The sequence below is a fragment of the Pristis pectinata genome, chromosome 10, assembly GCF_009764475.1.
Source record: "Pristis pectinata isolate sPriPec2 chromosome 10, sPriPec2.1.pri, whole genome shotgun sequence".
Classification (NCBI taxonomy): domain Eukaryota; kingdom Metazoa; phylum Chordata; class Chondrichthyes; order Rhinopristiformes; family Pristidae; genus Pristis; species Pristis pectinata.
The window spans coordinates 98012815-98040589 of record NC_067414.1 but is presented as its reverse complement, the minus strand read 5'-3'; the positions used below and the strand labels follow the sequence as shown (position 1 = coordinate 98040589).

Sequence of the window (27775 nt, the reverse complement as noted above, 5' to 3'; positions counted from 1 at the left end):
AAATATAGACTGGAACCTGCTTAGTGCCAAAGGTTTAGATGGGACGGAATTTGTTAAATGTGTCCAGGAGGGATTCCTGACGCAGTATGTTGACAGGCTGACTAGAGGGAATGCCATGTTGGATCTAGTTTTAGGAAATGAACCGGGACAGGTGAAGGATCTATTAGTGGGTGAGCATTTGGGGGACAGTGACCATTGCTCCATAACCATTAAAATTGTCATGGACAGGGACAGGTGCAGAGAGGACAAGACGATTTTCAATTGGGGAAGGGCAAACTATGAGGCTATAAGGAGAGAACTTGGGAGTGTAAATTGGGATGTCCTTTTTGAAGGAAAATGTACCATGGAGATGTGGTCGATGTTCAGGGATCTTATGCAGGATGTTAGGGATAAATATGTCCCAGTGAGGCAGAGAAGGAATGGCAGTGTGAAGGAACCGTGAGTGACGAGAGAGGTGGAACGACTTGTTAGGGAGAAGAAGGTAGCATACATAATGCATAAGCAGCAAGGTTCAGACAGGGCCCGTGAGGAATATAGGGTAGCGAGGAAGGAACTTAAGAAAGGGCTGAGGAGAGCTAGAAGGGGACATGAAAAGGCTTTGGCTAGTAGGGTTAAGGAAAATCCCAAGGCCTTTTCCAAGTACGTGAAGGGTAGGAGGATGGCTAGGGTGAAGGTAGGTCCGATTAAGGACAAAGGTGGGAGAATTTGCCTGGAGGTGGCGGAAGTGGGAGAAGTTCTCAATGAGTACTTCTCTTCGGTATTCACCAGGGAGAGGGGTCTTGATGACGCGGAAGGGAGTGTTGGTAGGGGTGATGTTCTCGAGGTTGTAGATATCAAGAGAGAGGATGTATTGAAGTTGTTAAATAATATCAAGACAGATAAATCTCCGGGGCCTGACGGGATGTTCCCCAGGCTGCTTCAAGAGGCTAGGGAGGAGATTGTTGAACTGCTGGTAAGGATCTTTGAGTCCTCGTTGTCCACGGGGATGGTGCCGGAGGATTGGAGGGTTGTGAATGTTGTCCCCTTGTTCAAAAAAGGTAATAGGGATAGGCCAGGGAATTATAGACCGGTGAGTCTCATGTCTGTGGTGAGTAAGCTGTTAGAAAGGATTCTAAGGGATTGGATTTATGAACACCTAGAGAATCATGGACTGATTAGGGACAGCCAGCATGGCTTTGTGAAGGGAAGATCTTGCCTCACAAGCCTGATAGAGTTCTTTGAGGAGGTGACCAGGAAGATTGATGAGGGCAGTGCGGTGGATGTCGTTTACATGGATTTTAGTAAGGCGTTTGATAAGGTTCCTCATGGTAGGCTTCTTCAGAAGGTCAGAGGCCAAGGGATCCAAGGAAGCTTGGCTGTGTGGATTAGGAATTGGCTTGCATGTAGAAAGCAGAGGGTTGTGGTGGAAGGAGTGCCCTCGGATTGGAAGGCAGTGACAAGTGGTGTCCTGCAGGGATCGGTTCTGGGACCTCTACTTTTTGTGATATTTATAGATGACTTAGATGAGGGGGTGGAGGGCTGGGTTAGTAAGTTTGCGGACGACACTAAGATAGGCAGTGTTGTGGATAGTGTGGAGGGCTGTCGGAGCTTACAGAAGGATATTGATGGGATTCAGAGCTGGGCTGACAAGTGGCAGATGGAATTCAATCCGGAGAAGTGTGAGGTGGTACACTTTGGAAGGACAAACTCCAGGGCAGAGTACTGGGTAAATGGCAAGGTACCTGGCAGTGTGGAGGAGCAGAGGGATCTGGGGGTTCATATTCACAGTTCATTGCAAGTTGCCTCACAAGTTGGAAAGAGCAGTTAAGAAGGCCAGTGGGATGTTGGCTTTCATAAATCGCGGGATTGAGTTTAAGAGCCGCAAAGTGATGATGCAGCTTTACAAAACTCTAGTTAGACCACACTTAGAGTACTGTGTTCAGTTCTGGTCGCCGCATTATAGGATGGATGTGGAGGTGTTGGAGAGGGTACAGAGGAGATTTACCAGGATGCTGCCTGGATTAGAGCGTATGGAATATGAGGAGAGGTTTAAGGTGCTAGGGCTTTATTCACTGGAAAGGAGGAGGATGAGAGGAGACATGATAGAGGTATATAAAATATTGAGAGGAATAGATAGAGTAGACAGTCAGCGCCTCCTTCCCAGGGCACCAATGCTCAAGACGAGAGGGCATGGCTTTAAGTTTATGGGTGGGAGGTTCAAGGGAGATGTCAGGGGGAGGTTTTTCACCCAGAGAGTGGTTGGTGCATGGAATGCACTGCCTGGGGTGGTGGTGGAGGCAGATACATTGGACAGGTTCAAGAGTTTGTTGGATAGGCACATGGAGGAATGTGAGATAGAGGGATATGCGGGAGGAAAGGGTTAGATAGTGTGAGGGTGGTTTGATGAACGGCACAACATGGTTGACCGAAGGGCCTGTTTTGTGCTGTATGGTTCTATGGTACTTGCCTCCAGAAATGGTTGGCTTTTTTTATTTTAGGCTAATTTGGCAGTACAGGAAAACCGTCTCCAAGGGGCCATGAAGCAGTTAGGGATTGCCCAGGCCCAGCTAGATGAGAAACAAGCTGAGCTCGACAAGGTGCAGGCCAAGTTTGATGCTGCCATGAAAGAGAAAATGGTGAGTCAGAATCTTAGATGACATCTAGCTAATTAATAAATATGTTTTTTTTAAGCAGGAAATCTTAAAATGCAAGAAACATTCAGCAAGTCAGGTAGCATCTGTTTTATTTTCCATAAATGCCACCTGACCTGCTGAATATCTTTTTATATCCTTGATAATTAATTTCTGAATCATAATGATTGAGAGATTTCTTTAGATACGTTTGGGGTGTTTATGATTCAGGTAACCTTTTTTTAAATGCCTGTTATCAAAAAGTCTGTTTGTACTTAACATTCAAGATCTTTCAGTCAAATTTGGCTGTGATACCTTCAAGACTGAATATCTGTCGACACTCAGGTCAAGACATTTATTTGTTTATCACAAGTTATTTTAACACCGCTGCACTGAATGTTTGCAGAAAAGCAATCATGACATAATCATCATGCACATATTGAAAGGTTCATTCTGATATTACATATCGCCGCTGTCTGTAAGGAGTTTGTACGTTCTCCCCGTGACTGCATGGGTTTCCTCTGGGTGCTCCAGTTTACTCCCACGCTTCAAAGATGTATAGGTTAGGAGGTTAACATGGGTGTAATTGGGCGGCACGGGATTGTTAGGCCAGAAGGGCCTGTTACCGTGCTGTTTAAATAAAGTCTTAAAGTTTAATTATCAGAATACATAGAGTATGTGATGATATCAATCATCATGCAAGACATGGTTACTGCCCTTCCTGTAACATCAATTCACATATGCAGTTGGCACACATGGTAGGCCATAAGGTGCATTTATGGCATTATGTGAGGAATGGTTAATGGTCAGAAACCAGAAAGGAAGAATAAAGTGGAGACACAAGAGACTTCAGATGCAGGAATCTGGAACACTGAAGGAACTCAGTGGATCAGGCAGCATCTATGGTGGGAAATGGACAGTCGACGTTTTGGGTTGAAACCCTTCATCTGGACTGAAAGATAAAGGGGAGATAGCCAGTATAAAGAGGTGAAGGGAAGAGTTGGAGCAAGATTTGGCAGGTGATCGGTGGATTCAGGTGAGGGGGGTGATAGGCAGATGAGGGCGAGGAAGAGCGGGAATGATGTCAGAAGCTGGGAGGTGGTAGGTGGAAGTGATAAAGGGCTGAAGATGATGGAATCTGATAGGAGAGGAAGGTGGAGCATGGAATACAGGGAGGGAGGTGGGGAGGGGAACCGGTGGGAGGAGTGTGTGGGTGATGGGCAGGTGGAGAGGGTGGGGGTGATGGGCAGGTGGAGAGGGTGGGGAAGGGGAAAGATAGGCTGATGGGGGCTCGTTGGATCAGGAGGAGGGGAAAAAAGAAAAAGGGGGAAAGGGAACAGATAACCCTCTATTTTGTCCATTAAGGTCTTTGAGTCAAGTCAGAAAAATCAGAGTGCCCATTCTCATCTATGTTCGGCGAGTTACCAAGACTTCTAGAATGACTTCCACCTCAGATATATCCCATTTAAAAGATGCAGACATGGTTTTAATCAACAATGATCAGCTTGTGGTTGTTTTAGCTACTTAGTTTGCAGTAGGGTTAAAGTAGCATAGTTAGCACTTGGTGGTCACTGAAATCATGTTAATAGGGTTGCTACATGAATTTCATGATCATCTTGCACAGGGTCAAACAAATGAGAATTTATCACACACTGATCCCAATGCCCTTCTCCATTGCTAACCATTTTAGCCTCATCTATGAAACTTAATTATTGGATCAGTTATACATTCGTCAGTAATAAACAACAGCAGGCGTGAATGATTTGCTGTACATTAGTCCATTAGTCTTAATAAATATTATACCCCCATTTGTCAATCACATATAAAAATTACCAACCCAAAGAATAATTTTTTTTTCCTTTTTATACTACCTCAGTGTACTTGTGTATGGAATGATTTGTCTGGATTGCATGCAAACAAAAGCCTATCACTGTATCTCATTACATGTGACAATAATAAACCAATTAATTAATAACATTTTCAGTAGCTAAGGGGATTCTGCCAATTATTTGCTTTGGTGAAAAGTTGTGTAACCTCATAGTCTAGATATTGTACTATATAGCAGACAGCTGCAGAACTGTGACTGAAAAGAAGTTACTTCTTACTATTTAGGATCTATTAGAAGATGCGGAAACATGTAGAAGAAAGATGGAAGCTGCTTCGGCTCTGATAGACGGTTTGAGTGGAGAAAGGATCAGATGGACAGACCAGTGCAAGGAGTTTAAAGCACAAATCAATAGGCAAGAACTCACCGCTGGTTATTAGCCACTGTAGTTTCAGACCCTGATTTAAACCCACCTCACCCAAAAGGAACAGATTAACATTGAAGTAGAGTGCTTACCACTGCTTTCACAAAGCACTCCCTGCCTGTGCCATTTTAACAACATTCATTTATCAGAAGTCCTGTGGGACTCCATGAATATAGTAAAATCAAGGTCCAAAAATGCTATAGGAACTCAACACCATTTTAACAAAAATCACATTCATCCCTGCTAACATAAGAGTCACCTGTAATCCTAATGGCAACAAATCTAAAATCAGAAGAGACCCATAATTTGTTAGCATGTATTGAAGTGTAAAAAATAATGAACTGAAGAATCAGCAGGAACTAGAAGCAGGAACTAGCAACGAGTTGTTATGACGTGTTAAGGGAATAATAGAGTAACAGCTATGTTACTGTACTAGTAATCCAGAGGCCTGGAGTAATAAATCTGTGAGTCCAGCACCTGGAGAGCTTAAAATGTTCATAAAATATAACTGGAATAAAAATCTGCTCTCAGTACAATGGCCATAAAAATCCTGAACTGTTTTAAACTACTATCGAATATATAGCTGGCCATCAGATAGCTGTAGAACTATGAAGAGATGAGCAAAAAACAAACTGCTAGGGGGACTCAACAGGTTGAGCAAGATCTATGAAGGCAAAGGGATAGTCAACGTTTCGCATCACGATAGATTCCAGCATCTGCAGACTCTTGTGTAACCATATGACTGAGATGAAGCTGCTTATTACTGTTTAGGACCTATTAGAGACTCTTGTGTAACCATATGACTGAGATGAAGCTGCTTATTACTGTTTAGGACCTATTAGAAGACGCAGAAACACCAGTATTCTCAAGGAAAGGAAATACTTACCCAATCTTCCATTTGAATTCCTCCTGACATGTTCCAATATCTTCTTAACTGCCCTCCCCAGCAACTCAGTGGTATCAAAAGCAAAATCAAAATACAGTGTTAAAAACAAATAAAACTGTTAGCATCGGCTTAGGCTCAGAAAAAGGACCAACAGCGCAGATGATCTGGAATTACAATCCTCCTGAGAGTCTAAATTGGAAGAGCAGTTCTATCAGCTAGTCAAGCAAGTCCAACAAAGTTACACTCAGCCAATGTCCGAGACTCCTCCATCGCATTCCTTGGGTATGTTCCACATTCAGGACAGTCCCACCAGAGGTGACAGTACAGTGGTATGCAGTAAGGAGGGAGTAGTCATAAATATCCTAAACATTGGCTCCAGATCTCAAGCAATTTTCCTGGCAGCAGACCAAATGTGGTTTAGGAAACCTCATGCTGGTTACACCCACCATCCTCCCACAGTAGATGAATCATTAATCCTCCACTTGAACATCACTTGGAAGAAAACTATGGTAGCAAGAGCACATAATACACTCAGGTGGGAAGGGGTTTTACTATTCATCACCAAGAGTGGTATGGTACACCACTGCTGACCTAGGAGGTTTAATTAGCATAGCAGTTAGCACAATGCTATTACAGCACCAGCGATCGGGGTTCAATTCCTGCCACTGTCTGTAAGGAGTTTGTATGTTCTCCCCGTGTCCGAGTGGGTTTCCTCCAGGTGCTCCAGTTTCCTCCCACTTTCCAAAGATGTATGGGTAGGTTAACATGGGTTTAAATGGGCAGTGCGGGCTCGTTGGGCTGGAAGGACCTGTTACCGTGCTGTCGAAATAAAGTTTAAAGATACACCTGTTATAAGTGGGTGTGTAGCAGGTGATGTGAGAATGGATACCAGGGCTGATCCAACTTTGCCTTGTTTCACCAAGCTATGTGTTGCAGATGCATTTATTCATTATAGCATTGATGGGAGTGACTACTGCTCGGTCCTAGTGGAAACAAATTCTTGTCTGCACATTGAAGACATTCTCCATAATGCTATGTAGGATCGGTACACAAATAACCTAATATTCTAAAACTGGCTGTGAGGGTCAACAGTAATAGAATTCTACTCTTGAACAATCAGTAAACCTATGGCCATTCTGAGGTGTCAGAGATGCATGCAGCCTTGCATTGATTCCTTATTTAAGGAGTTCTGTTCCCAAAGCCACAGTGTTTATGTGGCTGGTCTTGTTGATTTTCCGGCCAACAGTGACCACCACCCTTCACCCCATGACCTAAGTGTTTATACTGTGGGACCCCACAATAATTGAATGTCATGTGTAGACAGTTTGGCTCTCTCCTACTGGAGATGGCCATTACCTGCCACTTTTGTGGTACGGATGTTACTTGCCGCTTACCAGCCCATGCCTGAATGTTGTGTAGGTCTTGCTGCATGCATGCACAGGCTGCTTTATTTGCTGAAGAGTTGCAAAGGGAATTGAACATTGTGTAACCATCAGCAAACAGCCCCACTTCTGACCTTATAATCGAAGGAAAGTCATTGATTAAGTAGCCAAAGATGGTTGCACCAAAGATTCACCCCGAGGAACTCCTGCAGTTATGTTACAAGGCTGGATTGACTTGACCTTCCAGCAACCAGACGGCACAATAGCACTGCAAGTTGTACAGCCATTCACAGCACCAGCAACTGGGTTAGGGTGGGGATTTTGCACATTCTCCCTGTGACGATGTGGGGTTTCTGGTGCTCTGATTTTATCCCACATTTACAATGATGTGCTAGTTGCTTGGTTAATTGGCTACAGTAAATTACCCTAATGTAGGTAGATGGTAGGAGAATCAGGGCAGAATTGACGGGCATGTGAGAAAAAGTATGTTATTAGGCAATAAATGGGCGAATTGATGTACAGAGAGACCTTAGGGTACAAGTCCATAGCTCTCTGAAAGCGGCAAAACAAGTAGGTAGGGTGGTAAAGAAGGCACATGGCATACTTGCCTTCATCGATTGAGTATAAAAGTTGGCAAATCATGTTGCAGCTGTATAAAACTTTGGTGAGGTCACATTTTCACATTTGAAGTATTGTGTGCATTTTTAGTTGCCGCATCAGAGAAAGGATGTGGAGGCTTTGGAGAGGGTGCAGAACAGGTACACCAGTATGATGCCTGGATTGGAGAGTATCAGCTATATGGAGAGGTTGGACAAACTTGGATTGTTTTCTCTGAAGCTAAGGGGTGATCTGATAGAAGTACATAAAATTATGAGAAACATAGGTAGGGTAGGTAGTCAGAATCGTTTTCAGAGGCTGGAAATGTCAAATAATAGAGGGCATAACTTTAAGTTGTGAGGGGGAAAGTTGAAAGGAAATTTGCAGGGCAAGTTTTTTGCACAGAGAATGGTAGCTACCTGGAGCGCGCTGCCAGGGGTGGTGGTGAAAACTGATATGATATCAATGTTTAAGAGGTACTTAGACAGGCACGTGAACAGGGATATAGACCATGTGCAGGCAGATGGGATTAGCTTAAATCGGCATCATAATCAACTCAGATATCCTTGGTGTTAGATTATAACTCCAACTACTGGAGTGTTTTCCCTTTGATGCACAGCGACTTCAATTTTCCAGGGGTCCTTAATACAACATTCACTCATATCAATGGCTGTAACTCTCATCTCACCTCCAGAATTCAGCTTTTTGATTCAAGTGTGGATAAAGGCTGTATTAAGATCAGGGGCCATGGCTAAACCTAAACTGTCCATTGGTGAGCAGGTTATTTGTGACTGCCATTTGATTGTGTTGTTGACAATACCTTCCATCACTTTATTAATGATTGAGAGAAAACTGATTGGATGGTAATTAGCCAGATTAGATGTGTGCTCCTTTATGTGCCCAGGATTTACCTGGGCAATTGTCCACAGTTTTATGTGCAGGTTAGTTTTGTAACTATTGTAGCTTGGCTAGTGGTGGTGCTAGTTCTGAAGTGCAAGTCTTCACAATTTGGCTTATTCTCTTGTCCCATATCCTTTGCCGTATTTAGTCGTTTCAACCATTCTTTGACCACGTTAAATTAATCAAATAGATTAAACACTGCTTTCTGTGACAGTGAAGATTTTGGGGAGAAACCAACTTGAATCCACACTCAGCATTTCTGGCTGCTTGTGGTTGCCAATGCTTCAGTCTTGTCTTTTACCATTCACGTCATGGGCTTCACCATTATTAAGGATGGGAATGTTTTTGAAGACTCCTCTTTCTGCCAGCTGTTTAATTGTCTCTCACCATTCATGACTAGACTGCAGAGCTGTGAGCTAATGTCCTACTGAGTTCCTCCAGCATCATCGTGTTGTGAGCTGATCAATTAGTTGTGAGATTGCTGAGCTCTGTTTGTCCCACTTTATTTTTACTCTGTTCAGCACTGTGCTCTAGCTTTGGCAGATCTTGGCATACGTTTTTGCACTCCTGACTGAACCAGTGACTGCAGTGCAGTGGTTGAGTGAAGGATACACTGAGCTATGAGTTTACATATTCTGATGGAATACAAATCTGCTACTGTTGATGGACTTGAACTCATACCTTTATCCAACCTTCTGTATTTCTTATCCAGTAACTTGACCATTGCACTATCATAGGCATTCCTCACTCTCTTCATCAGGTATGACTCAAGTTCTTCCCTTCTTCATTAATTTCAATTTCACTTGGGTTCCTTCAAATGGTGCCTTGAGGCCACTCTCATTTTACCTTTGTAATTCAGCTCTATCATATATAGCTGCACCAAGGCTCTGTTAAGATCTAGACTGAGTGATCCTGAGTCAGCATATTTTTAGTTAGTATATGCTGCTTGTTAGCACTGTCCACAATACCTCCATGACATTACTGAAGTAAACTGATGGAGCAGTCTTTTTTGATTAAATTTGTCCTGATTTTTGTAAATGGAACCAACTCAGATAGTTTTCCACATTGCCAAGCAAATGTAGTTAGTGTAACTGTACTGGAATAAGTGCGGCTGGATCTGGAGCTCAAGTCTGCAGCAGTATGACTGGAATATTGTCCGGATCCATGGCTAGACACCGTTTCATAAAATAAATCTAGCTGACTGAAAATTGGTTTCTGTCACAGTGGGAACCTCAGGAGGAAGCCAAAATGAACCCACCCCCCACTTCTGGATGAAAATGGTTGCAAATGCTTCAGCCTTGTCTTTTGTAATCGTATCCTGGCCTCTGCCTTCACTGAGGGTGTGGATGTTCATGGAGCTTCTTTTTCCCATTATTTTTTGACTTGTCCACCATCAATTACAACTGATAGGATTGCACGGCTTTCGTCTTATTAATTTGTTGCTGGAGACACAAGAGACTGCAGATGCTGGAATGTGGAGCAAAAAACAAACTGCAGGAGGAACTCAGTGGGTCAGGCAGCATTTGTGAGGGGAAATGGACAGTCAATGTTTTGGATCAAGACCCTTCATCTGGATGCATCTAAACTTGTTGAATTTTTTGCTGGCTTTCTCAGCTCTGTCTTTAACATGGTGCTCCCAATGAAGTTCTATTGTAAAACCATGTTATTCCTGCTATTGCCGTATCTCCTTCTGGTAACTAAATGAATTGCAATAACACCAAAACTCATTTTTAATTTATCAACTAATACCATGGTTAATCTGGAAATATGCATTGTGTTTGACAGAGATTATTTGAGACTTCTCTGTTGTCTCATGCTGTTATCCTCTGAACTTGGTTCTTCACTGTTTACTTCTTTTCACCTCTTGTATCTAGGCTAGTGGGTGATGTGCTGTTGGCTACTGGATTTCTTTCATATAGTGGTCCCTTCAATCAAACTTTCAGAGATATATTGATTAAAGTCATCTGGGAAACAGAGCTCCAGAAAAAGAAGATCCCATATACAGATGGTATAAACCTTATAACCTTTCTAGTGGATCAGCCTACGGTGAGATTGCTCAGACTTTGTACTTGTTAACTTTCCTCGATAGTCATTTGTATATCTCCACGTTATTAATTTCCATTATATTAAAAACTCAGAGTGTGTACTTACTTATTCCTTCATTTATAGCTGTCATTTCACTGTTACCCAAGTAGTGCTTGTTTTTATCAGAAATGTTCGATTTCTTTTGAGGCAAAGCAGAAATTTCAATTTTTCCTGTATAAAGTACCATTTTTTGGTTTCTTTTTTTGATTGCTCAATATTTCATAATCTCTTACAGATATTAAATTCCTTGAAGTGTCATAATATCTTACAGATTCCATTTTCTAAATTATACAAAAGGTACTAAAGACCCAGGATTTGGAATACGATGCCTATATTTGTGTGGTTCCAGTGTCTCGGTGTCCCTTTGTTATGGGTAAAACACATGATTTTCAATGGGCCTTGTATTGTACTTGGCTGAAAGAGGGACAAGACTGGCTGCTTAATGTTCCAGGGTTTCAGTGTTCTAGAAGAGATAGGGAGGGAGGTAAAAGAGGGGGAGGAATTGCACTACTAGTCAGGGACAATATCACAGCTGCACTCGGAGGGGACATAATGGAGGGCTCATCCGCCGAGTCTTTATGGGTAGAACTCAAAAATAAGAAAGGTGCAAATCACTCTGAGGGGATTATACTAAAGACCCTCCCAATAGTCACCAGGACATTGAGGAACAGAGATATGCAAGCAGATTAGGGAAAAGTGCAAAAACAACAGGTTTGTTGAGGTGGGTGACTTCAACTTCCCCAATATAGACTGGGACCTCCTTAGTGTAAGAGGATTAGATGGGGTACAATTTGTTAGGTGCATCCAAGAGAGTTTCTTAAAACAGTATGTGGATAGTCCAACTAGAGGAGAGGCCATACTGGACCTTGTACTGGGAACTGAGCCTGGCCAGGTGACTTACCTTTCAGTGGGAGAACATTTAGGAAACAGTGATTTTAATTCCTTAAGTTTTAAGATATATAGGAATAAGGATAAGTATGGATCTTGTAGGAAAGTATTAAATTGGGAGAGGGCAAATTACAGGAGTATTAGGCAGGAACTAGGGAGATTTCATTAGAAACAGCTATTTTTGGGCAAATCCCCATCTGACATGTGGAGGTTGCTTAAAGACCAATTGCAGAGAGTACAGGACAGGTATGTTCCAGTAAGAAGGAAGGACAAGGATGGAAAGGTAAGGGAACGTTGGATGATGAGAGAGGCTGTGAATTTAGTCAAGAAGAAAAAGGAAGCATATGTAAGGTTTAGGAAGCTAAAATTGAACAGGGTGCTTGAGGAATATAAAGAAGCCAGAAAAGAACTTGAGAAGGGAATTAGGAGAGCCAGGAGGGGCCATGAAAAGTCCTTGGCAAGTAGGTTAAAGAGAATCCCAAGGCATTCTATACATACATCAAGAGCAAGAGGATAACTAGGAAGAGGGTAGGACCACTCAAGGATAAAGGAGGGAATATGTGCTTGGAGACAGAGGAAGTGGGCGAGGTCCTAAATGAGTACTTTGCTTTAGTATTCACCAAGGAGAAGGACATGGAGAATGGTGAGATCAGTATGGGGAATGTTAATATGCTAGGGTATTTTGAGATTAAAGAAGGCAGTGTTGGGTCTCTTGAAGAAGGTTAAAATGGATGTCCCCAGGGCCTGATGGCATATACCCCAAGTTATTGAGAGAGGCAAGAGTTGTTATTGCTGGGGCCTTGATGAAGATCTTTATGTTCTCTTTAGCTACAGGCAAGGTCCCGGAGGACTAGCGAGTAGCTAATATTGTTCCTTTGTTCAAGAAGGGAAATAGGGATAATCCTGGAAACTATAGACCAGTAAGACTCATGTCAGTGGTAGTGAAGTTACTGGAGAGGATTCTTAGGGATATGATTTATGAGTATTTGGAAAACCCTGGCCTAATTAGGGACAGTCAGCATGTCTTTGTGTGGAGCAGGTCATGTTACTAACTTGATTGTGTTTTACGAGGAGGTGATGAAGGTAGAGTAGTGGATGTTGTCTACACGGATTGTAGTAAGGTATTTGACAAGGTAGTCTCATCCAGAGGGATCAACGTTGACTTGACCATTTGGATTCAGAATTGGCTTGCCCTTGGTGATGTCATTGATAGTGTAGAAGATTGACAAAGGATACAGTGCAAAAGATCAGTTTCAGATATGGGTGGAGAAATGGCAGATGGAGTTTAATCTGGGCAAGTGTGAGCTGTTGCACTTTGGAAGATCAAATGTAAAGGGAAAGTACACTGTTAATGGCAGGACCCTTAACAGCGTTGAAGTACAGAGGGATCATGGGGTCCAAGTCCATAGTTCCCTGAAAGTGGCTGCATAAGTTGATAAGCTAATAAAAAAGGCATATGGCATGCTTGCCTTTATTAGTCGAGGCACTGAGTTCAAGTGTATATTGTAGCTATATAAAACTCTGATTAGGACACATCTGGAGTATTGCATTCACTTCTGGTCGCCCCATTTCACGAAGGATGTGGAGGCTTTGGAGAGGGTGCAGAAGTTTACCAGCATACTGCCTGGATTACAGGACGTGTGCTATAAAGAGAGGTTGGACAAACTAGGCTTCTTTTCTCTCTGGAGTGGCGGAGGCTGAAAGGAGATCTGATAGAAGTTTACAGCGTTATGAGAGGCATAGATAGATTGTATCTTTTTCCCAGGGTCAAAATGTCTAATACTGGAGGGCATGCATTTAAGATGAGAGGGGGAAAATTCAAAGGAGATGTGTGGGGCAAGGTTTTTACACAGAGCAGTGGGTGCCTGGAATGCACTGCCAGGTGTGGTGGTGGAGGAAGATACGACAGAGGCATTCAAGAGGCTCTTAGATATAACATAGAACAGTACGCACAATGTAGGTCTGTCAGCTAACAGTGTTGTGCTGAAATAATTAAGCTAATGACACCTAATCACTTCTGTCTGTGCACAGGAAATATCCCTGCATTCTCTGCATATTCATGTGCCTATCTAAGAGCCTCTTAAATGTCTCTATCTTACCTGCCTCCACCACCACCCCTGGCATGACATTGCAGGCACCCACCAGTCACCAAGGTACAGGAAAGGGAGAAGAAGATGTATCAAGTCCTAGAATCATGTTGATAGTGGTGGAAATTGGTGAAGACTGGTATGGTGGTAAGGACTAAAGGTGTTCTAACTTTGCTTTGGCCAAGAGGGGGGATTAAGCACAAGAATGCAGGAAATAGATAAGATGTGATTGAAGATACTGTCAATTATGGTAGAAGGGAAACAACAATTAAGCACAATAGAAGACACCCCAGGAGACACCTTTCTGAAGTATCTTGACATCAAAGCAGATACAGCTGAGATGGATGAACTAGAAAAATGGAATGGAGTTCTACAAGAAGTTGGTTGGGAGAAAGTATCGTCAAAATAACTGTGGGAGTCTGGGTTTGTAATGGATGTTTGTTACAAATCTATCCTCTGAGACAGAGAGAGATCCAGAAAGGGTACAGGTCCAAGATAGGCCTAGTCTACTTAATGCATTATATGACAGAACTATCATCCCTGAAATTAATCAGGTAAACCTTCAATATATTCCCTCAATCTCATCTATTCCTTAGGTAACAAGACCAGCCTTATATACAGTATTCCAGATACAGCGTCACTAGTGCCCTACATAATTGAAGCGAGATGTCTCAACATGTGTACTTGGATCCCCTTGAAATTAAAACTATAATACAATTTTCTTTCCTAATTATTTTCTGTACCTGTATATTAACTTTGTGATTTGTATACAAGAACATCCAAGTGTTTCTGAATGCAAATACTTTTCAAACATACATAATTTTTAAAAATCTCTACATTTCTAATTTTTCCATTGAAGTGGATAACCTCACATTTTTCCACATATGTTCCATCTTCCATATCCTTGTAGATTCACTGAACCTGAGGATATCTCCATGAAGCCACTCTGCAATCGTTTGACTGCCCACATGCTGCCTAGCTTTGTATCATCAGCAAACTGAGAAGGGTTGGGAAATTAAAATTAGAGTTCCTTGAAAGGCAAGGAAATAGAAGTAAACTGGAGCAGAAGTATAGAGCATGTGACAGATCAAGGCTGTTAATACAAGGACGCTTAGGCTGATTACAGAAAGTTCAGGTGGAGAGTAAAATAAACTGAGAGGGGCAAAGAGAGAACATGAAGAAGGATTGGCTGCAAACATAAAAAGGAATTCAAAAATACTTTCTGGACATGTGAAAAGGAAAATGATTGTAAGAGGAGAGATCAGGCTAATTAGCGATCAGAATGGAAATCTGCTCAAGGAGACAGAGGGCATAGCCAAAGTACATGGTGTTCCTAACCAAGGAAGAAGATGTGACTTGGCAAAGGAAGATGTTATTGAGATTCTGGATGCGGTAAAAATCGATAAAGATGAGGTACCAGAAAGTTTAACCACACTTAAAATGGATAAATCACTATTCCAGATTCCAAGTGCCCAAACAATAAATGATAACATTCCGTTAGCTTTCCTTATAACATGCTGTACCTGCAAACTAGAATTTTTACAAAGCTTGCACTAGGGCACCCAGACCTCTCAGCATTTCAAACTCTGCAATCCCTCACCATTAAATAATATGCTTTCTTTTTAATTTTCCTACAAGTATGGATAATTTCATACTAGCCCACATTATACCTCATTTGCCAGATCATTTAATCAGCATATATCGCTTCATAGCCTTCTTATGTCTTCTTTGAAACTTATTATCCTACCTACCTTTGACCTGAGAGACATTCAAAAAATAGCAAACCAGCAGAGAGGCAGCTGCAAGATCCAGGGCAGAGAAATACAATCTCATTGGAAAATGTTAATTGGAATCTTGATTTTTGAGTAATCTACACCAGTTTATTTGCCACAGGTTGCACCTGAAATTCACACACACCTTGAGTGCTAACCTCATGCATTTACTAAGCCTTTGTGGTTTTACTTCTGCAGATCAGTGAGTGGAATCTACAGGGATTACCTAGCGATGACCTTTCAGTTCAGAATGGCATTATTGTAACCAAAGCAACCAGATATCCACTTCTCATTGACCCTCAGACACAAGGCAAAACTTGGATTAGGAGGAAGGAGCAAAATAATGAATTGCAGGTAGGAATACACAAACTTTTCCACAGGCATGGTTCTAGTCATGTGTGCAAAAGCTGATAAAGAGTAGGCCTCAGACAAACATTTCCCTTCCTGGTAACGTTGATCTGGGTTGCATCACATAACTGAACACCTGGCCTTTGAGGAGATCTTGGCATTCGCTCCTATGTATCTGATTCCTTGCAGGAACAAGGCCATTATTTTACACTAACTATTAAGATTAGAGACCATGGGCTAACACCAAGAAACTATGGAATCCTGGTTCCAAACATTGATGATGAAGATTAATATGAGTATTTGCAGTTAAACCTAGTTAATAACACAAATTGCCAAAAATGACATTTGCTTCCAGTATAGTGTTACCTTTCTTAGCACTCAGCATGTGTTCTGAGGAATGATGTGGTGAGTGTAATTGGTGTTAAAAGGGGTCATGATAGTCCTTACCAAGGGGTCATGATAGATGCATTACCAACAGCATTGCAGTGCCGGGAACATAGTGCGAACCCCTGTCCTCCCTGTTGCTGCCTGGAACCGAGCACAAATCCCTGACCTGCACTGGCACTATTGAAGCCGTGGGTTGGTCTGGAGGTGCTGCCTATGAAGGCTGGTATTGGGTGGGCCAGGTGAACAGCATGGCTGCTCAGTGCTGAGCTGTGGGGCTTAGGGCTGCACCCTAGCCAGCACGGTGAGTGCAGGTCTTTGCTGGGCATTGGCAGCAGCTGTTGCGTGTGTTGACAAATAACAAGGATCATATGGTTCACTCATCACCTCCCGTTGGTGTGGTGGAAGCTGCTGTCTCCCTCGTGCTTATTGTCATGGTTCTTGGCACATCAGCCTACATCCTGAGCGAACTTTTTTTTTAAGTATAATGAGATCCATACCTGTGAGCCTTTGGACTGGAGGACTGCATACCAAATTCTGGAGGATAGAGCAAAATGGAGTACCAATGTTCAGGAGATAAGAACAAGCAGATAACTAGTTTCTGCTGAGAGTTAAAATTAATGGTTGAGCAACAGAGGCTGATGTTAACAGCCATTTAGTGTATATTTCATGGGTATTTGGAAATTGGATCATTTCTGCATTAGAGGCCCTTGATGCAACAACAGTCTCAAAAGTAATTGATGGCTTGTTAAGTTCCTTAAGACATCTTGGGTTTGATAAAACACAATGGGGATGATTTTCAGCTGCCAGATTATTGTTTCTCATCTGAAAAGCAGCCAGCCATTAGTAGACAACTCAGGGACACCTCAGCTGCTTAGCCATTAATTTGCTGGATGACAGGGTGGCTATCTTTTCAAAATAATAAACTGGGACACTGGTTATTTAAAGGAACAAGTCAAGCCCATTTTATTGCTGGGGTTCCTTCTGACCCTAGCCATGTGCCAGTTTTATTGTATGGGAGAACTATAAAATTAAAGATTACTTTTTCTCTTCACTGATCTATTCAATATACCAATATTATATCACAGGCTAAATTTCCCCTCAATTACTGCCAGCTTTAGAGTGGATTTTGAGCATTAAACTGCAAACAGGCCCAAAGACCACTATTTCAATCCACTGCTCAAAGGTAGATCACAAAGATAAAATAAACCTAATTATCAGTCCCATTTATGGTGGTGTCATGGTTAGGTTATTAGATTAGTAGTGGAACTGATAATCAGAGGCACAGTTTCATAATCCCACCAAGACTGCTGGGGATTTAGATTCAATTAAATAAACTAAGGCTGAAATGCTACTATCAGTAATATTGACCACCAAACTGCTGGAAAGCCATAAAAACCCAACCAGTTCACTAATATCCTTGAAGAAACAAAATCAGCAGTCCCTGCAATTTGACTTAAATGTGATTCCAAACTCACATCAATGTAGTCCACTCCTAAAAACTTCAGAATCAGAATTATTATCACTGACATATGTTGTGAAATGTGTTGTTTTGCGGCATCAGTACAATGCATTAACTGAAATAACTTAGCAAGCCACCCAGCTGTCCAAATTTGGTCACCAAAAATACCACATTAACAACTGTAAAATGAGCAGACTACCTAGCATCAAACTACATAGGACACAGACAATGAAAATCAATTAAAAACTGCAGATGCTGAAAATCTGAGACAAAAAGAGAAAGTGCTGGAAGCAGTTAGCATCAATTGTTGTAAAGACTATTTGGTTCACTAATGTGCTGTAGGGAAGGATATTTGCCATTCATACCCGGTCTGGCCTATATGTGGCTCCACACCCACAACTGCCCTCTGAAATGTCTGAGCAAGCCATTCAGTTGTAATAAACCACTAGAAAGCTACAAGGAAACAAAACCCGTTGTCCAGTTCCTTCCCATCTACATCCGGGACACCTCACAATTAAGATAGCATTTGATCGAGTATGGCATCAAGAAGCCCTGGCTAAACTGGAGTCATTGAGAATTGGGGGGAAAACGCTCTGCTGGTTGGAATCATACCAAGCACAAAGGAAGATGGTTGTGATGGCTGGAGGTCAATCATTCAGCCACAGGACAGCTCTACAGGAGTTCCTCAGGGTGGTGTCTTAGGCCCAACCATCCTCAGTTCCTTCACCAACGACCTTCCTTCAATCACAAGGTCAGAAGTAGGGATGTTTGCTGATGATTGCACAAATATTCAGCACCATTCGTGACTCCTCAAATAATGAAACAGTCCACATCCAAATGCAGCAAGATCTGGACAATATCCAGGCCTAGGCTGATAGATGGGCAAGTAACATCTGTGCCACACAAGTGCGAGGCAATGACAATATCCAACAAGAGAAAATCCAGCTATCACCCCTCTAACATTCAATGGCATTACCATAGCTGAATCCCTCACTATCAATATCCTGGGAGTTACCATTGACCAGAAACTGAACTGGAGTACTCATTTACACAATGTGGCTACTTGAGCCTCGGAATCCTGCAGCAAGTAACTCACCTCCTAACTCCCCAAAGACTGTCCACCAACTACAAGGCTCAAGTCAGGAATGTGATGGAACACTCTCCACTTGCCTGGATGACGGCAGCTTCATCAACACTCAAGTAGCTCGACACCATACTGGACATAGCAGCCCACTTGATAGGCACCCCATCCACAACCATCCACTCACTCTGCTACTGACGCACAATAGCAGCAGTTTATACCATCTACAGGATGCACTGCAGCAACTCTCCAAGACTCCTTAGACAGCATATTCAAAACCCACGATCTCTACCAGCCAGAGGGGCAAAGATAGCAGAAGCATGAGACTACAGCACCTGGAAGTTGCCCTCCAAGCCACACACCACCCTGACTTCAACATATATCGCCGTTCCTTCACCGTTGCTGGGTCAAAATCCTGGAACTCCTTCCCTGGCTACGTTGTGGATAAAACCCGCACTGCAAGGGCTGCAGCATTTCAAGAAGGCTGCTCACCACCACCTTCTCAAGGGCAACTAACGATGGATAATTAAATGCCAGCTCAGCCTGCAAAGCCCACATCCCTTGACTGAATGAAAAATAAATGCCAGGCATCATCTCTCCCTATTGATGTTGCTTGCCTTCTCAGTTATTCCAGGACAAGGTGAACAGCAGGATGACTCACAACCACTTTCTCAAACTTAGGGATGGCCAATAAACAGTGGCCTTGCCACTGGTGCCCACATTTCACTAGAGGCTAAGAATAAATTAGATGCGCAGTTAAGGAACCAGTAGCCTTTGCATTGTGTAGGTGCCAGGCAATGACTAACTTGAGCAAGCAGGAGACCAATCACCTTGACATTCAATGGAATTACCATTGCTCAATACCCTAGCACCAACATCTAGGATGTCACCATTGACTGAAAGCTTAATTGGACCACCCACAAACACGTCGAGACAACAAAGCTAGGTCAGAGGCTGGGTATTCTACAATGTGTCTCACCTGATTCCGCAAATCCTTTCGTACATTTATGAGGTATGTCAGGAGTGTGATGCAGTATTCTTGTCCAGATGAATACCACTCTGACAACACTCAAACTTAATACCATCAAGAAAAAAGCAGCCCATTAGACTAACTACTGTTACAGGACCTTAAACATTGGCCTCCTTCACCACAATATTTGCAGCATGTATGATCTACAAAATACACTACATCAAGTCTTCATTGACAGCACCTTTCAAACCCACAGCATATATCACCAGGTAAGAAAAGAGCAGCAAGAATCTGGGAATACTGCCAAATCCTCTTCCAAGTTGCAAGCCATGCTGACTTGGAATGGGGATTCTTGGTGCTGTAGATTAGAAGAGAAAAGGTAAAATAAGTGCAGATCTATTTATTTTTGTTTTAATGTCTTAGTTTATTTTGTGTGTTTTAATGTGCTTTAGTTAATTTTATTTTTCAGTCTTTAAAAATTATTTGAAACAATTATTTGAAACATCTGAATATCAGGGACATTTAAAAACTATTACAAAGCTTCCTCCCTTTTTCAGGAGGCCAGGCTGCGGTCCCAGCCTTACCTCCTATTAAAGACTGGCAGGACTTTCCAGAGATGGGGTCTCAGCACTATGCTGCCTGAGCCTAATCAATCTTGAAGTCTCCTAGAATCATAGAGTCGTACAGTACAGAAACAGGCCCTTCAGCCCATCACATCCATACCGACCTTTTTGCCCATCTACACTAATCCCATTTTATCTGGATTAGCCGTATCCTTCAGTGCCTTGCTTATTTAAGTGTCTGTCTAAATGCTTCTTAACTGTAATAATTGTATCTGATTCCACCTCCTCCTCAGGCAGCATGTTCCAGATATCAGTCATTCTCTGTACAAAAAAACTTATCTCTCTAATCCCCTTTAAAGCTCCTTCTCACCATAAACCTTTGGCCACATGTTTTTGATACCCCTACCATGGGAAAAAGATTTTGATTATCTACCCTATCTATGCCTCACATAATCTTATAAACTTCAATCAGGTTAGTCCTTCACTCCAGGGAAAACAAATGTAGCCTAGCCAATTTCTCCCCATAACTAAAATCCTCCAATTTTGGCAACTTCCTGGTGAATCTCCTCTGCACTCTCTCCAGCACAACCACATCCTTTCTATAGTGTGGTGACCAGAACTACAGAAATTACTCCAAGTGCATTCTAACCACTGTTTTGTAAAGTTGCAACATTATGTCCCAACTCTCAGATTCTATGCCCCAACCTATGAAGGGAAGCATGCCATATGCCTTCTTCACCATCTTATCAACCTGGGTTGCCACTTTCAGGGAACTATGGGCTTAGATCCCCGAGGTTATCAACATTCCTTTGTGCCCTACCATTTTACTATATATGTCCTACCCCTATTTGGCTTTCCAAAATGCATCACCTCACACTTGTTAGGATTAAATTCCATCTTCCAATGCTCTGCCCAACTTTCCCTCTGATCTATATCCTGCTGTAGCACTAGACAATTCCTCACTATCCGCAACGCTGCCAACTTTCAGGTAATCTGCATAGTTTCTACATTCACATCCTTGCTCTTACCTTGCCAGATGCTTCCTGGGTCTGAAGGGTCAGTCTGTTCAGCCTTTCTTATCTAACCCAGATAAGTGCAGATGGGCAGGAACTGCAGTCTGGGCAGTGCACAGAATCCATCTCTAATGGCCTAATATAATCTTGCAAGGTGCAGTTTTCTGCTCTTTTAAGTAGGGCTTCTGTATTTTCAGATCAGATGGGAAGGCAACAGCAACATTGTGATTCAATCTACTGTGAAATCTTAGCATAATCAGCCTTGTCATAGCTACCTGGTTGTACAAAATTGGAATTGTCAACTTGCATCCTGCCCTAAACCAGGAATTTTGAGCCTGAGATTTTTGTACTTCTGTAATGGGACCATATAACCTATCCCCTACACAGCTGATCTGTATTGTTTGAGTTCTAAAGACTAACTTGTTTTGCTCCAAAGGTGACATTCCTTAATCACAAGTATTTTCGCAATCACCTTGAAGACTCTTTGTCACTTGGACGTCCTCTGTTATTAGAAGATGTGCAGGAAGAGTTAGACCCTGCACTGGATAATGTGTTGGAGAAGAACTTCATCAAAAGTGGGACCACCTACAAGGTGATTTAATTTTGTAAAAATATGTTACTGCCTTCAGTTTTAATGGTTATAAAGAACTAAAGTTAGATCATAAAATATTCAATTATTAGAAATCCAAACACATACACATAGAATTTACTTCAGAATGTAATTTGGGATGCAAAGATCAAGGGAGGCAAAATGTTTTGGGCCCCAGGGAAAAAATGTTAGAGTTGGGGACCAGGTGGATTCTACAGTCATATCCATTTTTCATGCATAAAGTGGACAATCCAGAATAGAAAATTGAACTCAATATACTTGCTTTTTGAAAGACTTTCTGATTGAACTTATACTGCTTCCAGACAACGTCACTATAGTCTGTGGACTGATGCATTCAACACCATTTGCTGTACCTGGGTATAGAGCTCATGGAATTATAGACCATGACAGCAAGGGAATACAATTCAAGTTTATGTGGCCTAATCTTAAAATTTACCTTTAATCCTGTTTTTTCTGATGAATGTAGATTGTACCCCCTTAAAAAGAATGGCAGATATGACACTAACAGACATCTGTTCAGTTTCTACCATCACAGGGTGTAATCGCCAACTTTAGCTGATCAATGCAACCTGTGGAACTGTGACTTTCACCAACAAGTCTGGTGGAAATTGAATCCTTCTCCAGGTCATCTGTTGGATTTAGGCCACAGAATGGCAGAAACTTACAGTACATAAACAGGATTTCCACTGATCCCCCAACCAAGATATAGCTGCTGATTTGAGAACCGTCAGGAAATTTCAGTTAGTTCGGAAAGCTCTCTTATCAGACTACAAAAATTTTTTTAACATGATTATGTTGTTTTATGGGCTGTTCCCAGTTACAGCCATAAATACGTAGCAGTTTAATCTTGAGGGAGCAGAAGCATAATGAGGCTTATCTAGTTTCTGGAGAAAAGAAACAAGCTGCTGGAGGAACTCAGTGGGTCAGGCAGCATCTGTTGGTGGAAATGGACAGTCGACATTTTGGGTCAAGACCCTTCATCTGGACTGAAAGAGTAGAGGGTAGAAAGCCAGTATAAAGACACGAGGGGGAGGAGTGGGGCAAGAGCTGGTAAGTGATAGGTGGGTCCAGGTGAGGAGGGGTTGATTGGCAGATGGAGTCAGGTGTGCAAGGGAAGGGTGAGATGGCGACAGAGGCTGGGAGGTGATAAGTGTAGACAACAAATTGCTGCAGATTGTGCAATCTGATAAGAAAGGAAAATGGAGAGTGGAACCAAATAAGGAAGGTATGGTGAGCAGATGGGAACAGTAGGTGAGGGCACAGGGGACCCAGTGGGAGCAGTGTGTGGGTGATGGGCAGATGGAGTAGGTGGGGAAAGAGAAAGAAACTGGGGCTGAAGGTGGAGGGGGGGAGGGGGGAGGAAGAAGGGTGTGTGTGAGAGAGAACCTGGGTGGATCAGAAAGAGACAAAGGGAAGCAGGTTGAAATTGGAGAATTCAATGTTCATGCTGTCGGGTTGTAGAATACCCAGGTGGAATATCAGGAGCTGTTACTTGGTTTGTGTTTGGCCTCACCCTGGCAGTGGAGGACATGGCAATGAAAGGATTAAAAATATAAACAGAAATGGCTAGAGACATTCAGCAAGTCAGGCAGCATCTGTGGAAAGTGAAACAGAGTTACTGTTTCAGGTTGAAGATCCTTCTAAAGAAAAACAAGTTAGTTTTAATTTGCAGAGATGAAAGGGAGAGGGGATGGATAGGCAAAGGGCAAGATCCGTTGCTGTGGGGATACATTGTAGTGATGAAATGCATTACTGCGAGTAGTTACAGGGTGATAATATAAACAAAGAAGCACAATGTGTTGCAAATAGCAGGGCAATGGGACATGCCCAGCATGTCAAGCCGCCCCAATGAAGAGAGAAAAACAGCCAATATCACAGAACAGGCAAAGAAGAAACTTGCACACCTTTGTTTGTATTATTATCCTTTAGCTGCTCCCATTAAACCACTTGAATTGTGGACCACTACAACTTATCCCTTTGTAAAAGGTAACTGGAAATGTAAGGGTTAATGGTGTGCAGCTGTTGTTGCTTCAGCTATGGCGTGACTGTGGCTGTGACCATGGGATGTGCGGGTGCTTGGGTGAAACAAAGAAGTGCTTAAGGCATATCTTGTTTTGCTAAAGTTTGCTGAAAGCAACTGCCCAAGTATGTTCAACTCTGCACGTAGGCATCTTTAGATTAGGTATAAAAGGAGGGACACAAAGATGTAAATCTTTGAGTGGGGATTAGTACAGAGCTCGGGTTACACTGTTTACTCTTTCTCTATATCCCTCACTCCCACTAGCGTTAAAATAATAAAGCATTAATTGTACACTCCTTGGTTCCGCTGTTGTCTACTTTATTACAGTGCGGACTGACTTCCACACCTTTGCCAATCCTGCCTTCAGCCCATCACAGACATTCCCTTTGTCCTATCCAATTCCTCTCCCCACCTTTTCTGCAACCTAAAATTAACTTGTTTTCTCTCTTTCCCTGTTCTGAAGGGTCTTCAACCTGAAACATTAACTCTGTTTCTCTTTCCATGGATGCTGCCTGATCTGCTGAGTGTTTTCAGCATTTTCTGTTTTCATTTGCAGTTTTTTTTATTTTCGTGAATTAAAATGTTTCCTTTGATTGTCTTCCTGCAGGTGAAAGTGGGGGATAAAGAAACTGATATAATGCCTGGATTCATGTTGTACATCACCACAAAACTTCCAAATCCTGCCTACACTCCAGAAATCAGTGCCAAGACATCCATCATTGACTTCACTGTAACCATTAAGGGTCTTGAGAATCAGCTGCTTGGCCGAGTGATCCTTACTGAGAAACAGGTAAACTCAGAACACCTCAGCCATGAATAACAATGTGCACAGTTGGCTGATGTGCTCTGGGATTGTGGGATCAGGTGTAATACTGTCAAGTTAGCAGTGCTGTTGCAGTCTTCTGAATATCTGAGAAACTTCTTCTAAACCCATGTTATTGCATAGGCTGTTGGTTAATGGGGCAGATCTGGAAGAGAATAGTAGAATGATCACAGCATGGAGGGAAGCATTTTGGTGCATCAAGCCAATGCTGGCTTTCCAATTAGACCTGTTCTCCTGCTCTTTCCATGTAGCAATGCAATTCTTTTCATTTTAGTACTGATCCAATTCCCTTGACAAATACATGCCAGTACACTGAACTAAAACATGGTTAAAACACACAAGTACACTGGACCAGGGCATTGTTAGGACACACAGATACTGTGGACTAGAACACATTTACAACTCACAGGTACACAGAACTAGAACATGGTTAAATCCCACAGATACACTGAACCTAATTAAAACACATAGGTACAATGGACTAGAATATGGTTTAAAAACACACGGGTATGCTGGACTAGAACATGGTTAGAATACACAGGTACTCTGGACAGAATATGGTTTAAATACACAGCTACACTGGTCTAGAAAATGGTCTTTATGCTCCACAGGACTGAAATGTAGTGTGAAATTGATTGTTGAACACAATTGTCATCTTAAGTCGTACATTGCTCATAGCACATAATGCAACTTTTGATCACAGAGCAAAGGGGTGACATCAACCCTCATGCAACACACAATTGGTACCTCTCCTGTGAAACTGATTAAGTTACATGCACACAATGAAACAGGTATGATGGTAGGGGCAAGCATCAGACCTTTGCTTTTTAAAGGGGCTTCAATTACTTGCAAGACTGTTAGGAATTCAATTAGAGCTGAGCTCATGAAGTCAGCCTCCAAAAAAATTGGAGCTTCAAAATGTTTAAAATGCTTTGAACATTTAAAACTACAAGCGAGATGTCATCCGGTCCCATTGCCTATTTTGCACCCAGTGTGCTCTCAGCTGTTTCTTTCTATCACACAGAGTGATTTGAACTAGCGAAATGTTGGCTTCAGTGAGAATGGTGACCTCGAAAGGAGCTAAAATGGGTTATCCATTTGGTACTTGTGGCTGAAGATAGTTCCAAATGCTTAGAAAATAAGAACATCATAAAATAGGAGCAAAAATAGCCAATATGGCCTCTCCAGCCTGTTCTATCATTCAATAAGATTATAACTGATCTGATGATTTCTCTGTCATCTCTTTTGTGACATTTGCAGCGTTCTCTTATTTACTGAGTGCAAGTTACTGACTTGGTCCATCTATCACCCTCTGTGCCTCCACAAAGAGGTCTTGTACTGTTTCCTAATTATCACCACCTTTACTTGGATTACTCTTCCATGATCTAAAGATTTATAGAGGGCTTTTGAGTTCCTTTTCACATTACCTGCTAATCTGTTCTTGGACATTTTGTTTTCACTTTTATTTTCTTATTCAGTTCTTTGCAGTTTTTGTACTAGAGAAATAATTAAAGAACAAAGTTTTCAAAGAACAGTTGGCCATATTGTCCCAAGAATATTGTTACAGATAAATCCTATCCTCATTTCCTACTTGTTCACATTGACTCTGACATTGTTTCTTAAAGATTTTTCTTTATTTTACCCCTCCAATAAAATAGAGTCATACAGCATGGAAACAGGCCCTCTGGCCCAACTGATCCATGCCGACAAGATGCCCCATCCATTTCCCAGCGTTTGGCCCATAACCTTCTAAACCTTTCCAATCCATATAATAAAACAATTGTTTCTAAATATCTTAAACCTCATAATTGTAGGAACTGGAAGCAGAGCGGGTGCAATTGATAGAAGAAGTGACTGCCAACAAACGTAAAATGAAGGAACTGGAGAATAATCTACTATTTAAGCTCAGCACCACCAAAGGTAACTTGATTTAAATATTTCATCTTTTCATCATCTATGCAGTCAATGTCATTGCAGCTGATATTGCACATTGATTAATAAAGTGGCCATTTTGGCAAATAAAATATTAAGATCTGTTTCTGGCAAAGAATTTACTGTCAAAAATGTTCACCAATGTCCTAAAGACTGATCAAACTAAGTTAGTTTTATAAAACATTTCTGAAGGGAAAAGATCAGGTTTATGTGGAGCACAACAGTCACTTGGTGTAAACACTTTGTACTTTGTAATTATAATGTATGGAATAAAATCTTGATCAGCTCTGTGGACTTTTATTCAGGTTCACTCGTGGATGATGAGTCTGTGATTGGAGTCCTGCAGACAACAAAGACAACAGCAACTGAAGTCAGTGAAAAGCTGCATGTGGCAGCAGAGACAGAGATAAAGATTAACACTGCACAAGAAGAATACCGGCCAGCAGCCACTCGTGGGAGCATCCTGTATTTCCTCATCACAGAAATGAGCATGGTCAACATGATGTACCAGACCTCACTTGCACAGTTTCTGAAATTATTTGACCAGTCCATGGCCAGGTATGGTGCTCAATAACGTTGGATGAAATGCTGATAGTTGTTTCGTATTAATCATTGATATAAAGTAAAGGGACATATCACAAAGCAAAGAATTACTGAAGGAAATGTAATTAATGCTTCACTTGTGTGGGTGAGGGTCTGGTAACGTAAATGAAATAAAAAATAATAGCTGGAAGCACACAGCAGATTGCCATTAGATGGAACAGTGGAAGGAAGATATCTGTATCTTGCACCAGATCAGCATTATCTTGATATCATCAAATATTTTTAAGCAATGCAATACTCTGTCTTGACAGTCTGTGGAAACCAAGTCAAAAACTGTATCTATTATCTACATCAAGAACCAACTCCATGCACCATGTTGCAACCAAGTCCCTGAATGATCAGGAATCGTATCTATGCACCATATCGTAAGGAGCCCTGTTTAAACGGTGGAAGCAGTGTACTGCCTCACAACTCCAGTGACCCAGGTTCAATCCCGATTCCTTGGTGCTGTCTTTATGGAGTTTGCATATCCTCCCTGTGATGAAAGGGATTTCATCTGGGTTTCCCCTGG

General features: G+C 42.0%; 1 protein-coding gene across 1 annotated transcript in view; it reads left to right on the top strand.

Annotated features, from left to right (window-relative positions):
• The window catches only part of LOC127575526 (dynein axonemal heavy chain 8-like), a 443415-nt gene that overhangs the window by 379247 nt on the left and 36393 nt on the right, over positions 1-27775 (top strand). The window contains 8 exon segments of the mRNA XM_052025459.1: positions 2478-2615; positions 4722-4849; positions 10498-10669; positions 15654-15809; positions 21713-21868; positions 24514-24696; positions 26544-26649; positions 26967-27219. Coding sequence (XP_051881419.1) covers positions 2478-2615; positions 4722-4849; positions 10498-10669; positions 15654-15809; positions 21713-21868; positions 24514-24696; positions 26544-26649; positions 26967-27219 — 1292 coding nt within the window.